The 22,949-nt window shown below is 51.6% G+C and overlaps 1 protein-coding gene across 3 annotated transcripts in view; it reads right to left on the reverse strand.

Annotated features, from left to right (window-relative positions):
- Positions 1 to 16,803, reverse strand: part of frmd8 (FERM domain containing 8) — a 36,732-nt gene extending 19,929 nt beyond the window's left edge. Inside the window, exons 1-7 of one of the 3 annotated variants that reach the window (XM_085976247.1) lie at positions 16,696 to 16,803; positions 12,683 to 12,883; positions 9,702 to 9,783; positions 8,206 to 8,373; positions 3,894 to 3,995; positions 2,163 to 2,221; positions 1,195 to 1,361 (exon numbers count right to left, since the gene is read on the reverse strand). In XM_085976247.1, coding sequence (XP_085832373.1) covers positions 1,195 to 1,361; positions 2,163 to 2,221; positions 3,894 to 3,995; positions 8,206 to 8,373; positions 9,702 to 9,783 — 578 coding nt within the window. In that variant the 5' untranslated portion in view covers positions 12,683 to 12,883; positions 16,696 to 16,803. Of the gene's footprint in view, positions 1 to 1,194; positions 1,362 to 2,162; positions 2,222 to 3,893; positions 3,996 to 8,205; positions 8,374 to 9,701; positions 9,784 to 12,682; positions 12,884 to 16,661 lie in introns of all 3 variants that reach the window. The other 2 variants (XM_085976246.1, XM_085976248.1) reach the window with 2 other exon arrangements.
- Between the last annotated feature and the right edge of the window lie 6,146 nt (positions 16,804 to 22,949).

Consider the following 22,949-nt stretch of genomic DNA (forward strand, 5'->3'; position numbering starts at 1 on the left):
TCAGTCAGCAAGGTAAAGAACATAAGAATTAGGAGCAGGAGTCGGCCATTCGGCCCCTCGAGCCTGCTCCGCCATTCAACAAGATCACGGCTGATCATCGACCTCAACTCCACATTCCCACCCGATCCCCATATCCCTCGATTCCCCTAGAGTCCAAAATTCTATCTATCTCAGCCTTGAATATACTCAAAGACTCAGCATCCACAGCCCTCTGAATTCTAAAGATTCACAACCCTCCGAGTGAAGAAATTCCTCCTCATCTCGGTCTTAAATGGCCGACCCCTTATCCTGAGACTATGCCCCCCTAGTTCTAGACACTCCAGCCAGGGGAAACAACCTCTCAGCATCTACCCTGTCAATCCCCTTCAGAACCTTGTATGTTGTTTCAATGAGATCGTCTTTATACATTCAAAGGTGCTTGTGAATGTATAAAAAGGGTCGATTCACCGATCCTAAGCTACCAGCAGGGAGTTTCACTCAAACGGAACAAGGGGTGGGTGAAATTACCCTCATGTCAACACATCTCGGAGCACGGTACACAGGGAGCGCAGTTAATAATGAAGGCGCAACGTAAATACACTTCCAAGTGCGGTACTGAGCTTCACAGAGCAGGAAGTTCCCAGGATCGTTCCCACATCTAGACGGATCCCAGCCAGTTGAGGTGGAACAATTGGCCTCAGAAATCAGCCCAGATTCCTGCTCCTAATCAATAGCCAGTGACAACCGCCTCCGTCCCCTGTTATCCCACAAGCACCAAATCCAATTCTAGCACCAGCTGGGATCAGCAAGCTCCACACAAATCAGGACTGAACCTCAGTAATTACTGAGAAGCCAATTACCGAGGTTCGATCCTGGTTGGTGCGCAGTTCGCTGCTCGCAGTCGGTACTGCAATTGGACCGGGGCTGTTCACTGCTCCAGTGCGTCTGCCCCGGTTTGACATCAACTGCCCCATGCAGGGCCTCCAGATGGAGACGATTACAGCGGAGGGGAGATCGATATTATCCAGCCCGTGGTCAGCAGCAGCGGAACCCAGCCCTGCCAGCGCTCAAGGCTCAAGCGTGAGCCTTTCGGGGAGCAATTATTGATTTGTTTTTAAATGAAGCCGTTAAATCAGCAATTCAAACATAACCCCACTTTTCAAATTATAGAATGCTTTCGGCCGCCTTCTGCTTTAGCATCAATGCTGTCCTCACCTGAGGAAAGCCTGGTTGTGCTGATCCCGGTCAAAGGGGCCGAGCTCAATTCGACAAGCGAGGGCGCCCAGTTGGAGGCAATCCTCCAAGTCGTAGGGGTACCGGCCCTCCAGAATATTAAATTTGGCCTCTTCGTACAACAGTCGGAGGATGCCCTCGTCCTCAACCTGAAATTTCAACATACAAGCGTTCACTACTCCAGTTGCTTAACCAGCAACTTGTTTGCGGAGAGGAGAGAGAAGGAAGGGAGCACTTTTAAAACACAGGGCACTGTGAAAGATGCAAAGTTGTACCAGCAAATAGTATCGAGGCTGGCACTGATGCTTACTAGGAGGCAGACTGTACCTACTAAAGCAGTTTTACACTACTTAAAAAATCACTGCCATCTAAGGAGCGCAATATTCATGCTCCTCTCCCTTTGGCTATATTCCATTCTCAGTCTCTAACATTGCTGGTCGCCAGTGTCCGATGTGAAGAACTAAATGTTTAAATAGAGTCCAAACTCAGGGGATTTACTCCCCATGTTCGTTTTACAGGAGCAGGTGGTCTTACGCTGACTACACTCATATAGCCGTCTTTCAGTCTACAATGCTGTAGGTTCCAAATAGGTTGGAGCGTTTGCATTGAATGGAGCCAACAGAAGGAAGATCACATAAGAATTAGGAGAAGTCGGCCATACGGCCCTTCAAGCCTGCTCCGCCATTCAATAAGACCGTGGCTGATCTTCGACCTCAATGCCACTTTCCCGCACGATCCCCATATCCCTTAATTACTCTGAAGTCATATATTTTACGCCATATATCTCACACACTCACACCCCGCAATGCACCCAGCTGCCTATTCATGGGCCTCCGCAAAGCAGTTAAGAGCTTCTGACTGAACACTGCAGTTTACGTGGCATTTCAATCATTACCGAGACTATGAAATGGCAGAGTCTAGGACACAGCAGTAGTTGTGCTGGAACCCACCTGTAACTCCTTGCCTTTGGGGAAGAACACATTCTTCCGAAACTGCAGTGACGGCTCATCTGTCGGAGAGAGGGATATCATTAAGACAGAAACGGAACTAGGGACGGACACAGCCGTGGCCTCTTCACCTCACCCAGGTGGACGTTTTTCATGCACGAGGCGAGACCTAGCCTATTGAACCATGGGGGGGGGGGGGGAGCGGGCACACATAGCGGAGCCGGTCCTCGGCCAATATCCACACACACAGCAGGGGCCACTTTCCAGCCATGAACCCTAGCTGAGGTCTCCTCATCCTTGCTCAAGGGTGCCAATACCAGCTTGTAGCGTCACCCAGGCCGGGGTCAGTTCACTCTGCTCAGGCCACAGATCAAAATCGGGGACTTTCCAAGTCGGTTTGCCTCAGCACCACACAGGGTGCAACACCAACTGGGGAAAAAGATGTCTTTACTCCTCTGTTCCAATTATTCGCACTTTTTACAATCTCCGATGCGCTGCTTTGATGCGGTTTTATTCACTTTAACGGGTACGGTAGCACAGTGGTTATGTCACGGGACTAGTAATCCAGAGGCCTGGACTAATGATCCGGAGCCGCGAGTTCAAATCCCACCACAGCAACTGGGGAATTTAAATTCAGTTAATGAAATAAATCTGGAATAAAAAAAGCTAGTGACCATGAAACTACCAGATTGTTGTAAAACCCCATCTGGATCACTAATGTCCTTTAGGGAAGGGAATCTGCCGTCCTTACCCTGGTCTGACCTAGATGTGACTCCAGACCCACAGCAATGTGGTTGACTCTTAACTGCCCTCTGAAATGGCCCAGCGAGACACAGTTGTCTGCGACAAAAAAACTGCAGCAGTTCAAGGTGGCAGATCACCACCCCTTTCTCGAGGACAGTTAGGGATGGGCAATAAATGCTGCCCTTGCCAGCTACGCCCACATCCCGTGAATGTATTTTTTTTTTAATGGATTTCTCTTCCCCCCTCGCCCAGTATACACACACATGCACCCAACCCAGTATACTGCACACGTCTCCCGTTCTGAAACAGGAACGCAGAGCAATGCAGTGAGTGATTTGTCTTCAACACTGCGGAGTTCAAAACCAGCACATGCCACCTGCAATCCTTCTAGATTCCTTGTAAGGTATAAAGCAGCTGAAACGATGGCTGGATGCTAGCACCTGGGCTTATGCAGTAACTGGCTGCCCACGATCATTTTCCCACCCAGTGTGCTAAAACACCTAACCTCTGTCCGCTGCCTCCCAGGGTATAGAATCGGCGTGTACGTAACCCGAAGCACAAGCCCACATCATACCACAGACCAGCAAGGCACAGTGAAAGTTCAGCCTGTAGCGCCCCTAATGGGTCAGTGGGTAATTGTACCATCCATTGTGGTACTCCGCAAGACGGGCTTCAATCCTTGTCTGTGCTGCAATTGCTCGCAGTACCCTCAGGTTAATGGGGGAATGGAAGAAACTAATCACTGTGCAGGGAGTCCTGTTGGAAGTGGAGATGTTTGGACTCTGGTCAAGAGCTGAAAGGAGCTCGGCTGAGATACCCGCCAGGATTTGGGGAAGCACACGATAGGAATGGGACCAAGTGGCACTTGGGTGCATTTCTGGAGAGAGGGGGGATTGGAGAATATGAGGAGCAGGTGGGGTTGATGCTCGCTGGGCCCCGACGGCCATTTCCGGTTTCCTAGAAATTCCCACCAAAGTTGTCGACACTCACCGTGAACGATGTCATCGGCAGAACACTTGGTGAAGCGGTAGAGGAGGTCCGGCCACTGCCGGCTGACCTTGTATGGATGGTGCTTGGGTTTCAGCTGCAGCTCTGCGAATGAGCAAAACACGTCAGATAGAGGAATGTTACGCGGAGGATCATGAGCAGGAGATGTTTAACACTCCGCTCTCTGTTCGTCCTACAGTTCCCCTCAGCCTCGAAACTGATCCTCCCTGGATTTAAAATCTCCCCATTCTCCCAGAATCATTTACAAATGGTTTGATTTTGCCTTCTAGATGTATTTATTCAAAAATCCACTTTCTCCTCCTCGCTCTCCTCACCACCTCCCTTCCTTCCTTCCTGAACACGATGCTGTTGAGACAGGCACTGGCTGTGACTTATTTACTTCCATCTCTGCAGCCCAATTTCCATCCCCTTCTCCCCCTGAAGGTGTAGATTCATTTTAGGGGTATGGTTCCTATTGGCAGCGGCGTAGCTTTTCACGAGATAATTACAGATGAAAAAGGCCATTTGGCCCCATCTTAGTTCGGCCATCCAGGATGATCCTAAAGTGCGCCCTCTGACATCCGAATGGTTCTCAAACAATCCTAGGGCTTTCAGCTCAGCTACTCCGCCCAGAAGTCCATCGTGCAGTTGGCCTCTACGTAAAGAAAAACTTCCCGATACCAGTCCTAAAGTTAATGCTTGTAGTTTGAACCTGTGCTCCCTTGTCCTACTCTCACTACTTAATTCAAAATAATAATTGCCTTATATCCCTGTATCAGTCGTGGATCAGTGGGTAGCGCCCTCTCGCCTCCGAGTCAGAGGGTCGTGGGTTCAAGTCCCACTCCTGAGACTCGAGCACAAAAATCCGGGCTGACACTCCCAGTGCCAGTGCTGAGGGAGCGCCGCACTGCCGGAGGTGTCGTCTTTCGGATGAGACGTTAAACCAAGGCCCCGTTTGCGTTCTCAGGTGGACGTAAAAGATCCCATTTTGAAGAGGAGCAGGGGGCGTTCTCCCCCTGGTGTCCTGGGGCCAATATTTATCCTTCAACCAACATCACTAAAACAGATGATCTGGTTATTATCGCATTGCTGTTTTGTGGGAGCTTGCTGTGCGCAAACTGGCTGCTGCGTTTCCTACATTACAACAGTGACTACACTTCAAAAAGTACTTCATTGGCTGTAAAGTGCTTCGGGATGTCCTGAGGTTGTGCAAGCAATTCCTTTTTTCCTATACGATCACCTCTGATACCTCCTTACAAGGCTGAAAGTTTCTCCAATCCTTCTTTATACCTTAGCCAGCCAAGTCTAGGGCTAAGCTTTGTGGCTCTTCTTCGCAACGCTCTAATGCCTCTCCTACATCTCAAATTGGGCACAATTTTTCATGTTTACATCCACTACATGCCTAAAAGTTATCATCTTCCAGTACCAGTACCTCCGTAATCATCTAACCTCCTTTACTGTCCTTCTAGATCCTGCAAATCCATTGGCAGGATAGGCGCACCAACGTCAGTGTTCTCGCTCAGGCCAACATCCACAGCATTGAAGCTCTGATCACGCTTGATCAGCTCCGATGGATGGGTCACATCGTCTGCGTACCCGATACGAGACTCCCAAAACAAGCGCTCTACCTGGAGCTCCAACACAGCAAGAGAGCCCCAGGTGGGCAGAGGAAACGCTTCAAGGACACCCTCAAAGTCTCCTTGAAAAAGTGCAACATCCCCACCGACATCTGGGAATCCCTGGCCCAAGACCGCACAAAGTGGAGGAGAAGCATCCGGGAAGGCGCCGAACATCTCGAGTCTCTTCGCCGGAAGTCAAGCGCAAGGAGCACACGTCAACCCAAGCTCCCCACTGCCCGCCCCTTCAACCACCGCCTGCCCCACCTGTGACAGAGACTGTAGGTCCCACATTGGACTCATCAGTCACCTGAGAACTCATTTTTAGTGTGGAAGCAAGTCATCCTCGGTTCCGAGGGACTGCCCAAGTAGAAGAAAGCACAGTCCAAGTTTCCCCGACAGACAAGCCTGGCTGTATCGATACTAAGAGGCAGAGGAGAAACAGGTGCCTCAATTACTCGGAGTTGTCCAGAACCGATTGCATGTGGAGACTCAAGACAGAGAGGCCAAGGTTACCGCATCAGTGGGTGGAATTCAACTTCACTCCAGCCAAGTAACCAGAGATGCACCTGAAGTGGCTAACACATCACTTCAACCCGATTAACGGCAAGAATGTAATTTTCACAGTCATGGGAAAAATGAGATCTTCTGTTACAGCTGGAGCAATGTCTTTTTGGAGCCTGTCTCACGATGATTTCTAAAGACAGACACACAATGCGGCCATTGTGCACAGTCAAACCCATGGCATTTAAGTGATGGTGGGTGTAGTCATTTTGGACAGAGATTTGTTCACAACCAAGAAATTCAGTATGCGGCATATTTATAGACAGAGAAGGCTTGAGAGGAGCCCCCCAGTCACTTGTTTCTCTCCCCCACTCACTAGAATAATACTTCCATTTATATATCACATTTCATATGACTCAGAGCAATTCAAACAGTGAATTTTTTTTTTTTTTTTGAACTGCAGTGACTGCTACATAGGCAAACGCCAGGCAGCAATTCTGTGGCAGCAACACCCCGCGAAACAGTACCGCAATAAAGGACTGGTCGATGCGCGTCTTTGGTGGTGCAGATCGAGGGAGCAACATTGGCCGAGGCTTCAGAACTCCCTGCGCTTTAGTAGCCACTGGAAAAGGCTCGGTTTTACATTGCCTGCCAAGGATGAATCACGCAGTTAGGTCATATTTCTGGGCGATCCTCTGGGAGAACTCGGCTGCACAGCGAGAGACGCTCAGTGCAAGGAAGCTCCTGAGGCATGAAGTACAGGATTCCCTGCCCAAGACAAACATGCGCCATGACCAGCACCTTACAGCAGAAACTGTTTAGTAAAGGGGATCCATTCTCGGGACAGCCAAGATTTGCCCACCATCCCATTTATACTGCAGCGTCACAACCTGTGAGAGGGTGCTGGTGCTCTGAGTGCGCTTCATCTGTATTGTTTTGGGGGGTGGAATTAACAAAACACAGGCAATGTCACGGCAACCGCAGATGCAGAAATAGGGAGGGGGCGAGGGCCATTGAGAAATTTGGAAACAAGGATAAGAATTTTAAATTCGAGGCGTTGCCGGACTGAGAGCCAATGTAGGGCAGTGAGCACAGGGGGTGATGGGCGAATGGGACTCGGTGCGATGTTAGGAGACAGGCAGCAGAATTTTGGATGAGCTCAAGTTTGTGGAGAGTGGAAGATGGGAAGCCAGACAGGAGTGCGTTGGAAAAGTTAAGTTTAGAGGTAATAAAAGGCATGGATGAGGGTTTCAGCAGCAGATGAGCTGAGGCAAGGGCAGAGACGGGCAACATTGTGGAGGTGGAAGTAGGCGGTCTTGGTGATGGAACGGATAGGTGGTCGGAAGCTCATCTCGGGGTCAAAGACTCCGGACAGTGTCAGCCATGGCTCACTGGCAGCACTCTCGCCTCTGAGTCAGAAGGTTGTGGGTTCAAGTCCCACTCCAGAGACTTGAGCACAAAAATCCAGGCTGACACTCCAGGGCGGCACCGAGGGAGCGCCGCACCGCCGGAGGGGCGGCACCGAGGGAGCGCCGCACCGCCGGAGGGGCGGCACCGAGGGAGCGCCGCACCGCCGGAGGGGCGGCACCGAGGGAGCGCCGCACCGCCGGAGGGGCGGCACCGAGGGAGCGCCGCACCGCCGGAGGGGCGGCCGTCATCGGATGAGACGTTAAACCGAGGCCCCGTCTGCTTTCTCAGGTGGACGTAAAAGATCCCATGGCACTATTCTGAAGAGGAGCAGGGGGAGTTCTCCCCAGTGTCCTGGCCAATATTTATCCCTCAATCAGCATATCAAAAACAGATTATCCGGTCATTATCACATTGCTGTTTGTGGGAGCTTGCTGTGCGTAAATTGATTGCTGCGTTTCCTACATTACAGCAGTGATCACACTTCAAAAAGTACTTCATTGGCTGTAAAGCGCTTTGGGACGTCAGGTGGTCGTGAAAGACGACATATAAATGCAAGTCTTTCTTTCGTTTTTGACTGAACTTGAAGCCAGGGGGCCACGGTGAAAGTCTAACCTACTGGAACACACAGTCCCCAGTACTTTACACTGAAAGCATTTACCCCAATTATCTTGTTAAAATCCCCTCCAGCATCCTTTATGGCAAATGTGTTTATTACCCCACAAATGGAGACACCCCAGCACCCCCCCGCCAAATCTACAGGGCCAGCAAAGACTGCACAAACTCACCTAGGAATGGCGAAATGAGCCAGAATGAGAAAATCTCTTGAGCCTGATCAGGTAACTGCAGTGTTTCCCGAACTGTCCTGCCGAGCTCCCCTGCTGTGAGGGTCGTCAGGTTCTCCACAGGGAGCTGAATGACCGTATCATTCACCAGGTAAACCAGTACCTCCGAGTCTGTGAAAAGCAGGGGGAGAAGGGAAAAAAATTATTTGAAGAACACAATCATTCTGTTCAGAAACAAACAGTCACACACTTAATGAGGCGGGAACTTGGACTGCGAATCTTAAATAGGCACACAGCTGCACAGAAGGCAAACGCTTGTTTGCAATTTTCTGAGTTCAACATACGCACTTGCTGCTAATAAAAGTACGCTAATGGAACGGAGATTATACCGACCTTCTCACTGTCCTGTTTATTCAATCTCACCTGCTGTATTTAAAGCCTTTTCTATTTTTTAATTTCCGACAGCTGGTTTTATTTTAAGCGACGAGTTTAATGCAATAGCCTCACTGAGGCAACAGAAATATCGCTCGATTATTTTTTCCCCTCTCTCCCGACGGCGTCGACTCTTGCCGGGTTCTGTCCTGGTACCTCGGCCCAAGTGGCCATTTTTCACATACGGACAGGGCTGGCAGGCTACTCATAGAACAGTGCAGCACGGAAGGAGGCCATTCGGCCCATCCAGTCTGCGCCAGCTCTTTCGAGGAGCAATCCAGTTAGTCCCACTCCCCATATTCCTGCAATTTTTTTCTCCTTCAAGTATTTATCCAATTCCCTTTTTGAAAGCTACTGCTGAATCTGTTTGCACCACACCCCATCAGGCAGTGATATTTGACTGTGGAAGGCCGATCCTGTCCCCCCACACACACATTTCAGCAGCAGTCACTGGATAGCAAGCAACAGAGGGTCGAACCGCTGGCTGATATTCCTCTCCCTCGCTCACGGACGCACAAGGCAAAGGCCTTGTCAACAGTCTGGTCACTGAATTCCATTCAAGCAAGAGCTGGACTTGTTTCTGGCTGGGGCGGAGATCGCCTCCTACAAAAAGTAGGGGCTGCAGGGAATGCGGGGCCGGAGCGATCTCCTGGACTAGTTTCGATCGCCTAGATGGGTCGGAGAGGAATTTGCCAGATTTCTCCCCCCCCTCTCCCAAATTGGCCTGGGTTTTTGTAAATCTGGTTTCTCGCCTCTCCCAGGAGATTTCGGGTGGGGAGTGTATATATTGTGATAGACAAGGTATCGCAATTGTGGGGGACAGGCTGGCTGGACCAGAGGGTCTTCACCTGTCCATCATTGTTCGTATGTCAGATGAAGTCTGCTGGCTCAGTGCAGACTGGAGCGTGAACGTGCTGACCCCTGTCGGCCAGATACAGGCTGCCTTTACCGACAGACAACAGGGGAGCTCGAACCAACACTACTTTCAACAAAAGGCCCTTCCCCGCGCCCTAGCACACGCACGTCCAGCAGAAGCTGCTTTTCGGAGAACCGCGCGAGAGACTCACGCCGAGCCACAGACGAGGACACACTCCCCCGCTGAGAGCCTCCAGACAATTCCTGCACATTTCTCGTCTCGCTTGGATCCATCTGAAAACAGAGAGAAACCCGCTCTCAGAAACATGCTTGCATCAAAATGAGGGGGCTCGGCACCTCTCTCAATTAAATTAGCTCCGGTTACAGTCGGAAGTGAACAGCTTTGGACTCCTTACACAAAGAAAATTCAAACTTGGTTATTTCACTAAAGCAATGCAATTTATTACAGTCCAGGAGCTAGTCCCCTTCAATCGCTGATTCCCTCAGACTTACTGCTCCATGTGCCTCGGAGCCATGCCTGGCTAGAAGAAACTGATCAAGTTGGGATACAAAGCTTATCCCTTTACTTTGCGTTCCAGACGGGGGAAAAAAAAACTTTACAGCAACTATTGCTCCTATATGTTGCTCCTTTATCTTCCTGCAGGGAAGTGCCTGGTCTCCATTTGCCAACTGCCCACAGTATCAGAATCAGTGTTAATTCCCTGACGGTGGAGGGGGGGGGGGGGCTTACACTTGGTCTCATTACTTTCCAACGAAAGCCCCTCTTTGAGGAGTGCAAGTCAACCAGCCGTGGCACCCTCGACCGTGGCCTGTTTAGAGCCACGTCACCCGCCAGCATGTCGGCAACAAACGGAGCCACCTCATGCTCTTGCAGAGTCGCCTCCCCAAGATCTCCAGCGGACCCCAGCATGAAACCGTATGTCTTGAAAGCAACGCTCAAGCCCAGCACCGCATGCCAAAGGGTGGGGAAGAGAGTGAACAAGAGGGAAACAATAGGAACTAGAACACCAAACCTCGCATATCAGTGCTCCAGCCTTGGAAAAGGGGTAGACGAGGGAACTAGGTGTAATATCTCCAAGTTTGTAGACGAGACAAAGCTGGGTGGGCGTGTGTGCTGTGAGGAGGATGCCGAGAAACGCCAGTATGATTTGGACAGGTTGGGTGATTGGGCAGATGCACGGCAGATGCAATATAATGTGGATAAATGTGAGGTTATCCACTTTGGTGGCAAAAACAGGAAGGCAGATTATTATCTGAACGGCAATAGATTGGGAGAAGGGGAAGTGCAACGAGACCTGGGTGTCCTTGTGCACCAGTCACTGAAGGTAAGCATGCAGGTGCAGCAGGCGGTTAAGAAGGCAAATGGTATGTTGGCTTTCATAGTGAGAGGATTCGAGTACAGGAGCAAGGATGTCTTGCTGCAGTTGTACAGGGCCTTGGTGAGACCACACCTTGAGTATTGTGTGAAGTTTTGGTCGCCTTATCTGAGGAAGGATGTTCTTGCCATGGAGGAAGTGCAGCGAAGATTCACCAGACTGATACCTAGGATGGCAGGAATGATGTATGAGGAGAGATGGGGTCGATTGGGCTTATACTCACTGGAGTGTAGAAGAATGAGAGGGGATCTCATTGAAACCTATACAATTCTAACAGGACTAGACAGACTAGATGCAGGAAGGATGTTCCCGATGGCGGGGGGAGTCCAGAACCAGGGATCACAGTCGAAGGATAAGGGGTAAGCCATTTAGGACTGAGATGAGGAGGAATTTCTTCACCCAGAGAGTGGTGAACCTGTGGAATTCTCTACCACAGAAGGCAGTAGAGGCCAATTCAATAAATATATTCAAGAAGGAGTTAGATATATTTCTTAATGCTAAAGGGATCAAGGGATATGGGGAGAAGGCAGGGACAGGGTACTGAGTTTGGATGATCAGCCATGATCTCATTGAATGGCGGAGCAGGCTCGAGGGGCCGAATGGCCAACTCCTGCTCCTATCTTCTATAACCATGTTAGACCCAAAAACAAATGATCTGGTCATTATCGCATTGCTGTTTGTGGGAGCTTGCTGTGCGCAGATTGGCTGCCACGTTTCCCACATTACAACAGTGACCACACTTAAAAAAAAAAGTCCTTCACTAGCTGTAAAGCGTCCTGAGGTGGTGAAAGGCGCTACCTAACTGCAAGTCTTTCTTTCAAATAAAATACGTTTAATCTTCAGGCTCCGGGGGAAGTGCGGCACCGAGAGAACGAGGTCAAGGTGACCGGTGTGCGTTGCAGTCTCCTGGCAGGCAAGTCAGAAAAGGGTCCGGCAGGCGGACCTGGGAACGTCACGTCAGGACGCAAATGCTCGCAACAGGCAGGAGAACTGACGCACCCGTCATCATTCTCACATCACCAGACACACTGATGCAACTCAAGCACATTTACCGACCGAACAGGGGAGGCTTCCAGTGCCACTCTGACAGCACACGACTGTTGGTCTCCACTGCCTTTAGCTGGATGGAGCTTCGCTTGTTTAAGTGCCGCTATGTAGCTCTCTCGTTGCGCTCCAGGAAACGAAGGGTAGCTGAAGATTTTACTTTTTATTTGAAAACACATAAAAATTTAACATGTAAAATGGGGGGCGTTGGCACGTCTGCCCCCCCCCCCCCCCTCCTAACAGTTAACTCCACATTCCGGAGTTCACTTTGTAACACCTCATTAAAAGATGGAAAATTTACAACAGACCGTCAGATCAGCATTCTTCCAGGAAAGGGTGAATCAGAGTAAGACCATCGCCAACCAAAACCACATTATTCCTCACAGGCGTGTAGCACTGGTAGAGAGTCACAAACATCGGAGAAAGGGTAGATGTGCAGTTTGCAAAAGAATTGGGACTGATTTGGAAAGCTAACGTCAACGCATGAAGGTAAAATAAAACCAGCAAAAGCTGTAATTGCACAGGCCGGCCACTACCTGAACAAAAACAGGCTCACATTTTAAGTGGATCCTTCATCCGTTTTAACAAAAGGTCGCTCTGCAAAATATCAAACCTGTCTGTCAGCTGCCGTTGTGAATTTCCAGCTCCATTATAAATAAGTCCATAAACTAAGTTGTCACTCAAGGCAACAGTGAGGGTTTCTGCACGGTCAGAGGTGCCATCGTTTAAAGAAATAATAAAGAAAGACTTGCATTTCTCCAGCGCTTTCCACGACCACCAGACGTCCCAAAGCGCTTTACAGCCAATGAAGTATTTTTGAAGTGTGGTCACTGTGGTAATGTAGGAAACGCGGCGGCCAATTTGCACACAGCAAGTTCCCCCAAACAGCAATGTGATAATGACCAGATCACCTGTTTTTGTTACGATAGCAAAATACCGCGGATGCTGGAAATCTGAAATAACAACAGAAAAAGCCGGAAAAATTCAGCGGGCCAGGCAACATCCGTGGAGAGAGAAAAACAGAGTTAACGTTTCAGGTCGAAACCCGTCTCCCTCTCCCTCCCCCACTCTCCCTCCCCCAGTCCCCCCCGTCCCTCCCCCACTCCCCCTCCCCCAGTCCCCCCCGTCCCTCCCCCACTCCCCCTGTCCCTCCCCCACTCCCCCCCGTCCCTCCCCCCACTCCCCGAGGGAGGAGGACAGTAGGAGTATGTTTGTTTGTGTCTGCTAGGCCGATGTAGCAGAGCCTGGTCTCCAATCGTCTTGGATCCCCTTCCCATTGGACCAAGACCTTGCTCTGTCAAGCCCGTGTGGTAGCTGGTGTGCAACGGCCACCCCACGTTAAAAGAACTCATGCACAGGCATCTTCCACCCTTTAAAATGAAGTTCGGGACCTGGAACGTCAGGGCCCTCATGGACAACCCCAACAGCGACAGACCGGAACGCCGTACTGCTACAGGGACTGTAGGTCCCGCATTGGACTCATCAGTCACCTGAGAACTCATTTTTAGTGTGGAAGCAAGTCATCCTCGGTTCCGAGGGACAGCCTGAAAAGAAGAGGGATTCAGGTGCAAAGCTGCTATGCCACTATTGGAAGGCAATCATGGGGTTTTCCTGGTCAATGTTACTCCCTCAACCAACACCACAGGCAACCAGCTAACCCGTGCAGGTCCCTTCAGTGTATATAACCTTCTTGTCTGCAATATTGTTGCCGCATTCACCTACATACCAACACCCTTCATAAAGTAATTCATGATGTGGAAAGTATGTCGGCATGTTGAAGATGCGTAAGGCTCTATATAACTGCAAATTACTGTTTAAAACAGAATTTGACAGTGCATAAAGCCATTCGACACATTAGTGTTTGTGCCAGCTCTTAAAAGAGCTGTCCAAATAGTCCCATTTCCCTGTCCTTCCCGCATAAATGTTGAATTATTTTCTTTGCCAAATATTTATCCACTTCACTTTTAAAAGCTAGTAGGGATTCTGCTCCCGCTGTTTCTGGTAGGGCAGCCCATGCCCGGACAACCTTCGATGTGCCATCCGTCTTTCGGATGAGACGTTAAACCGAGGCCCCCGTCTGCCCTCTCGGGTGGACGTAAAAGCTCCCACGGCCACTATTTTGAAGAGGAGCAGGGGGTTGGGAAAAAAAGAGTTCTCCCCGGTGTCCTGGGCCCAATATTTATCCCTCAATCAACACATCACTAAAAACAGATGATCTGGTCATTTGTCACTTTGCTGTTTGTGGGAGCTTGCTGTGCGCTAATTGGCTGCCCCAGTTCCAACAGCGACTGCACTTCAAAAGTACTTCATTGGCTGCGAAGCGGCTTTGGGACGTCCTGAATTGTGACAGGCGCTGTACAAATGCAAGCCTTTCTTTTTTATGCAAAGGAAAATCTCAAACTCTCCCTTCAGTTTTTGCGGTCCAAGTTACTGGCTCAGGAACCACTCAAAAAAAGAGTTAAATAAAAAGCAAAATACTAGAAATCTGAAACAAAACAAAAAGCAGGAAACACGCAGCAGATGATGACTCAGGCCGTTCTTCAGAGATAAATGAGCACTTTAACTGAAAAAGGGGAAGAGAGAGAAAACCAAAAAACACACAAAGGAAGCAAGATTGAATGATTTCACTCAATAATGACCAGAAGCGCACAATAAACAAACACAAGAATAGCTAAGGCAGTGGGAGGATTAAGAAAAAAAGTCAAGAAAGTGGGAAGGATGGCAAACATAGGAATTAGGTTTGAAATTTAAAAAAACAGAAGCAAGATGCTAGAAATCTGAATTGGAAAAAAAAACACAGAAAAAGTGCTTGCAGCATTTTTCTTTTGAAATGAAAACAGATGATGTGCTGGTCACACTGCATTTTTTTAAAAAATAACAAGCAATATACTGAAACACAGCTATAAACACAGGTCAGTCAGCATCTGTGGAGAGAGCAGTCTCGCAAGAGTCAACCAGCCTGAAAAGAATCATCGAATGGTTACAGCACGGAAGGAGGCTATTCGGCCCGTCGAGCCCGTGCCGGCTCTCTGCAAGAGCACTTCAGCTACTCCCACTCCCCCGCCCTTTCCCCGTAGCCCTGCTAATTGTTTTCCCTTCAGGTATTTATCCAATTCCCTTTTGAAAGCTGTGATTGAATCTGCCTCCGCCACCCTCTCAGGCAGCGCATTCCAGATCCTAACCACTCGCTGCGTTAAAAAGTTTTCCCTCAAGTCGCCTTTGGTTCATCTGCCAATCACCTTCAATCTGTGTCCTCTGGTTCTCGACCCTTCCGCCAACGGGAACAGTTTCTCTCTATCTACTCTGTCTAAACCCCTCACGATTTTGAACACTTCGATCATAGAATGGTTACAGCACAGGAGGCGGCCATTTGGCCCGGCGAGCCCGGGCTCTCAATCTTCTCCGCTCTAAGGAGAACAGCCCCAGCTTCTCCAGTCTCTCCACGCAACGGAAGTCCCGCATCTCTGGGACCATTCTTGTAAATCGCTTCTGCACCAAGATCTTGACATCCTTCCTAAAATCTGGTACCCAGAACTGGACACAATACTCCAGTTGAGGTCGGACCATAGTTACAGGAGGAGGCCATTCAGCCCCTCGAGCCTCTTCCGCCATTCAATGAGATCATGGCTGATCTGCCACCTAACTCCATACACCCGGTTTCACCCCATATGCATTAATACCTTTGGTTAACAAAAAAACTAGCAATCTCAGATTTAAAATTAATTGGCCGAGCGTCAAATGCCATTTGCGGAAGAAAGTTCCAAACTTCTACCACCCTTTGTGCGTAGAAGTGTTTCCTAACTTCACTCCTGAAAGATCTAGCTCTGACTTATAGGCTGTGCCTCCCCTAGTCATAGAATCCCCAGCCAGCGGAAATAGAGAGAAACTATCTACCCTATCAGATCTCCTTAATATCTTGAAGACTTCGATCAAATTACCACTAAATTCCAGAGAATGCAAACCTAGTTTGTGTAATCTCTCCTCATAATTTAACCCTGGGAGTCCGGGTATCAATCTGGTAAACCTACAGAAAAAATAAAGACTTGCATTTCTCCAGCGCTTTTCAAGACAACACCAGACGTCCCAAAGCGCTTTACAACCAATGAAGCACATTTTGAAGTGTGGTCACTGTTGTAATGTAGGAAATGCGGCAGCCAAATTGCACACAGCAAGCTCCCATAAACAGCAATGTGATAATGACCGGATAATCTGTTTTAGTGATGTTGGTTGAGGGATAAATATTGAGGTACAACTACTCCCCTGCTCTTCAAATAGCGCTAGAGGATCTTTTACATCCACCCGGGAGAGCAGATGAGGCCTCAGTTTAACGTCTCATCTGAAAGACGGCACCTCCGACAGTGCGGCGCTCCCTCAGAACTGCCCCTCCGACAGTGCGGCGCTCCCTCAGTATCGCCCCTCCGACAGTGCGGCGCTCCCTCAGTATCGCCCCTCCGACAGTGCGGCGCTCCCTCAGTACTGCCCCTCCGACAGTGCGGCGCTCCCTCAGTACTGCCCCTCCGACAGTGCGGCGCTCCCTCAGTACTGCCCCTCCGACAGTGCGGCGCTCCCTCAGTACTGCCCCTCCGACAGCGCGGGCTCTGTGCTTCCCTCCCCACAGCCGGAGCCAATTTAAAATAACAGAAAACGCTGGAAAAACTCAGGAAGCCAGGGCCGCATCCCTGGAGAGAGAAACAGAGTTAACGTTCCAGGTCAAGCCTAGAGCCAATTTACCGGCTTCAGACGGACTGACCGCCCCAATACTCACGGTGCGGGACCGGGCCTAGTCCCTGGCGGTACTCCCGGCCCGCTGGACAATCGCCTCAGCGCTTCTCCCGCCCACTGGCTCCAGAGCGCTCTCTGCGCCTGCGCTACATCTAACCCCGCCCCCTCGCACTCAACCGTCCTGTGCTCTCTGCGCCTGCGCCACATCTAACCCCGCCCCCTCAACCGGCCTGCGCTCTCTGCGCCTGCGCCACATTTAACCCCGCCCCCTCACTCAACCGTCCTGCGCCTGCGCCACATCTAACCCCGCCCCCTCACTCAATCGTCCTGCGCTCTCTTTGCGCCTGCGCCACATCTAACCCCGCCCCCTCACTCAATCGTCCTGCGCTCTCTTTGCGCCTGCGCCACATCTAACCCCGCCCGCGCGCTCTCTGCGCCTGCGCCACATCTGACCCCGCCCCCTCACCCCACCCTCTCATCCGTTGTACGCCTGTGCTTCCAGCTGCGGTGCGCACTGGGAGTTGTAGTGTCGGTGGCTGAGTTCATCTTTCCATTACTGCGCACGCGCACTCTGGCTACAACCTCCTCCTCCTCCCAGACATGCGCATTCTGTTGCCTGGCCCTGGCAATGCATGCCGGGAATTGTAGTTTTCCCCCCTCTCTCCCCCCAACTTGCAATTTTACAGCCACACGCAGGACGTCCCAAAGTGCTTTACAGCCAATGAAGTACATTTTTTGAAGTGTAGTCACTGTTGTAGGAAATATTCCATCTATTCTATTTCCCCCTTTCCTTCCCCCCTCTCACAACGCCTCCGCCCACCTCCACCTCAACCAAGGGGTCTGGGCACCTCCCTCCAGTGATCTCAGGGGATGAGACGTTAAACCCGAGGCCACCGTCTGCCCTCTCGGGTGGGATATATCCCGCGGCCACTATTTCGCGGAAGAGCCAGGGGGAGTTCTCCCCGGTGTCCTGGGGCCAATATTTATCCCGCAGTCAACATCACTAAAAAAAGACAGATGACCCGGTCATTTATCACATTGCTGTTTTGTGGGAGCTTGCTGTGCGCAAATTGGCTGCCGCGTTTCCCACATTACAACAGTGACCACACTTCAAAAAAAAAAACTTAATTGGCTGTAAAGCGCTTTGGGACGTCCTGAGGTGGTGGATCAGGAAGCGAAAACCCACTCACTCCCCTTGCATAAGAATTACAACGAGCCAAAAACCTGTTCAGAGGATTCAGGAGGGGAGGAGAAAAATTAGAGGAATTATTGTAATGGATTCTTGAGAAACACAGGTGAAGAGCAGAGGTCCATAATGCAGGGGAGCGAGCACAGCATGGCTGCAAGGAGTAAGAGAACAGATGAAGTAATCCAGGAAACATTGACAGCCAGGACCATATTTCTGAGGCGTGTGGTAATTTTCGAGCTGTCACTCTTCGTTAAGCTAAGGCGTATTTGGGTCTAGTATTTGCACTAACAGTTCCTTACTGCTCCCCTGGGAGTCTTCGAGAATTGCTTGTTTTCTCTCACAGCACCTCTTAATTTACTGTGACAAACACTGGCTGGTCTGAAGATGCTGGAGCTGACTCAATCATCCCACTCTCTCAGAATCTCAGAAAACTGCTCACACTGGATCATTCCTCCTCCCTCCCCACCCACGATAAATTTCTCCCGTTAAGGCGCTGTCTCTTCCTGGGGTATCACAGCAATGCTCGGTCGTTGCTTTTATACCGCAGCCCAGACCTTGGGAGAGTGGCCCACCGCACTGCTCACCCGCACCGACCAGGGCATAGCGTAACTGGACTTTCGACGCATTGATCCTCCTGTGAACCTGATCCTCCTGTGAACCTGGTCCTCCTGTGAACCTGGTCTTCCTGTGAACCTGGTCTTCCTCTGAACCTGCTCCTCCTGTGAACCTGGTCCTCCTGTGAACCTGCTCTTCCTGTGAACCTGGTCCTCCTGTGAACCTGCTCCTCCTGTGAACCTGGTCTTCCTGTGAACCTGCTCCTCCTGTGAACCTGGTCCTCCTCTGAACCTGATCCTCCTGTGAACCTGGTCCTCCTGTGAACCTGGTTCTCCTGTGAACCTGGTCCTCCTGTGAACCTGATCCTCCTGTGAACCTGGTCCTCCTGTGAACCTGGTCTTCCAGTGAACCTGCTCCTCCTGTGAACCTGATCCTCCTGTGAACCTGCTCCTCCTGTGAACCTGGTCTTCCTGTGAACCTGCTCCTCCTGTGAACCTGGTCCCTCCTGTGAACCTGGTCCTCCTGTGAACCTGGTCCTCCTGTGAACCTGCTCCTCCTGTGAACCTGGTCTTCCTGTGAACCTGCTCCTCCTGTGAACCTGGTCCTCCTGTGAACCTGGTCCTCCTGTGAACCTGGTCCTCCTGTGAACCTGCTCCACCTGTGAACCTGGTCCTCCTGTGAACCTGATCCTCCTGTGAACCTGCTCCTCCTGTGAACCTGGTCTTCCTGTGAACCTGGTCCTCCTGTGAACCTGCTCCTCCTGTGAACCTGCTCCTCCTGTGAACCTGGTCCTCCTGTGAACCTGGTCCTCCTGTGAACCTGGTCCTCCTGTGAACCTGCTCTTCCTGTGAACCTGCTCCTCCTGTGAACCTGGTCCTCCTGTGAACCTGGTCCTCCTGTGAACCTGATCCTCCTGTGAACCTCGTCCTCCTGTGAACCTGGTCTTCCTGTGAACCTGGTCCTCCTGTGAACCTGCTCCTCCTGTGAACTTGGTCCTCCTGTGAACCTGATCTTCCTGTGAACCTGGTCCTCCTGTGAACCTGGTCTTCCTGTGAACCTGGTCCTCCTGTGAACCTGGTCCTCCTGTGAACCTGGTCCTCCTGTGAACCTGGTCCTCCTGCGAACCTGGTCCTCCTGTGAACCTGGTCTTCCTGTGAACCTGGTCCTCCTGTGAACCTGGTCTTCCTGTGAACCTGCTCCTCCTGTGAACCTGGTCTTCCTGTGAACCTGGTCCTCCTGCGAACCTGGTCCTCCTGTGAACCTGCTCCTCCTGTGAACCTGGTCTTCCTGTGAACCTGGTCCTCCTGTGAACCTGGTCTTCCTGTGAACCTGCTCCTCCTGTGAACCTGGTCTTCCTGTGAACCTGGTCTTCCTGTGAAGCTGCTCCTCCTGTGAACCTGGTCTTCCTGTGAACCTGCTCCTCCTGTGAACCTGGTCCTCCTGTGAACCCGCTCCTCCTGTGAACCTGCTCCTCCTGTGAACCTGCTCTTCCTGTGAACCTGGTCTTCCTGTGAACCTGGTCTTCCTGTGAACCCGCTCCTCCTGTGAACCTGCTCCTCCTGTGAACCTGGTCTTCCTGTGAACCCGCTCCTCCTGTGAACCTGGTCCTCCTGTGAACCTGGTCCTCCCGTGAACCTGGTCCTCCTGTGAACCTGGTCCTCCTGTGAACCTGGTCCTCCTGTGAACCTGCTCCTCCTGTGAACCTGGTCTTCCTGTGAACCTGCTCCTCCTGTGAAACTGGTCCTCCTGTGAACCCGGTCCTCGTGTGAACCTGGTCTTCCCGTGAACCTGGTCCTCCTGTGAACCTGCTCCTCCTGTGAACCTGCTCCTCCTGTGAACCTGGTCCTCCTGTGAACCTGGTCTTCCTGTGAACCCGATCCTCCTGTGAACCTGGTCCTCCTGTGAACCTGGTCCTCCTGTGAACCTGGTCCTCCTGTGAACCTGGTCCTCGTGTGAACCTGGTCTTCCTGTGAACCCGCTCCTCCTGTGAACCTGGTCTTCCTGTGAACCTGCTCCTCCTGTGAACCTGGTCTTCCTGTGAACCTGGTCCTCCTGTGAACCTGGTCCTCCTGTGAACCTGGTCCTCCCGTGAACCTGGTCCTCCCGTGAAACTGGTCCTCCTGTGAACCTGGTCCCCCTGTGAACCTGCTCCTCCTGTGAACCTGCTCCTCCTGTGAACCTGGTCCTCCTGTGAACCTGGTCCTCCTGTGAACCTGGTCCTCCTGTGAACCTGGTCCTCCTGTGAATCTGGTCCTCCTGTGAACCTGGTCCTCCTGTGAACCTGGTCCTCCTGTGAACCTGGTCTTCCTGTGAACCCGATCCTCCTGTGAACCTGCTCCTCCTGTGAACCTGGTCCTCCTGTGAACCTGGTCCTCCTGTGAACCTGGTCCTCCTGTGAACCTGGTCCTCCTGTGAACCCGGTCCTCGTGTGAACCTGGTCTTCCTGTGAACCTGCTCCTCCTGTGAACCTGGTCCTCCTGTGAACCTGGTCTTCCTGTGAACCTGCTCCTCCTGTGAACCTGGTCCTCCTGTGAACCCGATCCTCCTGTGAACCTGCTCCTCCTGTGAACCTGGTCTTCCTGTGAACCTGGTCCTCCTGTGAACCTGCTCCTCCTGTGAACCTGGTCTTCCTGTGAACCCGATCCTCCTGTGAACCTGCTCCTCCTGTGAACCTGGTCTTCCTGTGAACCTGGTCCTCCTGTGAACCTGCTCCTCCTGTGAACGTGGCCCTCCTGTGAACCTGGTCTTCCTGTGAACCTGGTCCTCCTGTGAACCTGGTCCTCCTGTGAACCTGGTCCTCCTGTGAACCTGCTCCTCCTGTGAACCTGATCCTCCTGTGAACCTGGTCCTCCTGTGAACCTGGTTCTCCTGTGAACCGGTCCTCCTGTGAACCCGCTCCTCCTGTGAACCTGGTCCTCCTGTGAACCTGGTCCTCCTGTGAACCTGGTCCTCCTGTGAACCTGGTCTTCCTGTGAACCTGCTCCTCCTGTGAACTTGATCCTCCTGTGAATCTGCTCCTCCTGTGAACCTGGTCTTCCTGTGAACCTGCTCCTCCTGTGAACCTGGTCCTCCTGTGAACATGGTCCTCCTGTGAACCTGGTCTTCCTGTGAACCTGCTCCTCCTGTGAACCTGGTCTTCCTGTGAACCTGCTCCTCCTGTGAATCTGTTCTTCCTCTGAACCTGGTCCTCCTGTGAACCTGGTCCTCCTGTGAACCTGCTCCTCCTGTGAACCTGGTCTTCCTGTGAACCTGCTCCTCCTGTGAACCTGGTCCTCCTGTGAACCTGGTCCTCCTGTGAACCTGGTCCTCCTGTGAACCTGCTCCACCTGTGAACCTGGTCCTCCTGTGAACCTGATCCTCCTGTGAACCTGCTCCTCCTGTGAACCTGGTCTTCCTGTGAACCTGGTCCTCCTGTGAACCTGCTCCTCCTGTGAACCTGCTCCTCCTGTGAACCTGCTCCTCCTGTGAACCTGCTCCTCCTGTGAACCTGGTCTTCCTGTGAACCTGGTCCTCCTGTGAACCTGCTCCTCCTGTGAACCTGCTCCTCCTGTGAACCTGCTCCTCCTGTGAACCTGGTCCTCCTGTGAACCTGCTCTTCCTGTGAACCTGCTCCTCCTGTGAACCTGGTCCTCCTGTGAACCTGGTCCTCCTGTGAACCTGATCCTCCTGTGAACCTCGTCCTCCTGTGAACCTGGTCTTCCTGTGAACCTGGTCCTCCTGTGAACCTGCTCCTCCTGTGAACTTGGTCCTCCTGTGAACCTGATCTTCCTGTGAACCTGGTCCTCCTGTGAACCTGGTCCTCCTGCGAACCTGGTCCTCCTGTGAACCTGCTCCTCCTGTGAACCTGGTCTTCCTGTGAACCTGGTCCTCCTGTGAACCTGGTCTTCCTGTGAACCTGCTCCTCCTGTGAACCTGGTCTTCCTGTGAACCTGGTCTTCCTGTGAAGATGCTCCTCCTGTGAACCTGGTTCTCCTGTGAACCTGGTCCTCCTGTGAACCTGGTCCTCCCGTGAACCTGGTCCTCCTGTGAACCCGCTCCGCCTGTGAACCTGGTCTTCCTGTGAACCTGCTCCTCCTGTGAACCTGGTCCTCCTGTGAACCCGCTCCTCCTGTGAACCTGCTCCTCCTGTGAACCTGCTCTTCCTGTGAACCTGGTCTTCCTGTGAACCTGGTCATCCCGTGAACCTGGTCCTCCTGCGAACCTGGTCCTCCTGTGAACCTGGTCCTCCTGTGAACCTGGTCTTCCTGTGAACCCGATCCTCCTGTGAACCTGGTCCTCCTGTGAACCTGGTCCTCCTGTGAACCTGGTCTTCCTGTGAACCCGCTCCTCCTGTGAACCTGCTCTTCCTGTGAACCTGCTCCTCCTGTGAACCTGGTCCTCCTGTGAACCTGGTCCTCCTGTGAATCTGGTCCTCCCGTGAACCTGGTCCTCCTGTGAACCTGGTTCTCCTGTGAACCTGGTCCTCCTGTGAACCTGGTCTTCCTGTGAACCCGCTCCTCCTGTGAACCTGGTCTTCCTGTGAACCTGCTCCTCCTGTGAACCTGGTCCTCCTG

The sequence above is a fragment of the Somniosus microcephalus genome, unplaced genomic scaffold, assembly GCF_052327205.1.
Source record: "Somniosus microcephalus isolate GS21.2 unplaced genomic scaffold, FLI_Smic_1.0 unresolved_chr2, whole genome shotgun sequence".
NCBI classification, from domain to species: domain Eukaryota; kingdom Metazoa; phylum Chordata; class Chondrichthyes; order Squaliformes; family Somniosidae; genus Somniosus; species Somniosus microcephalus.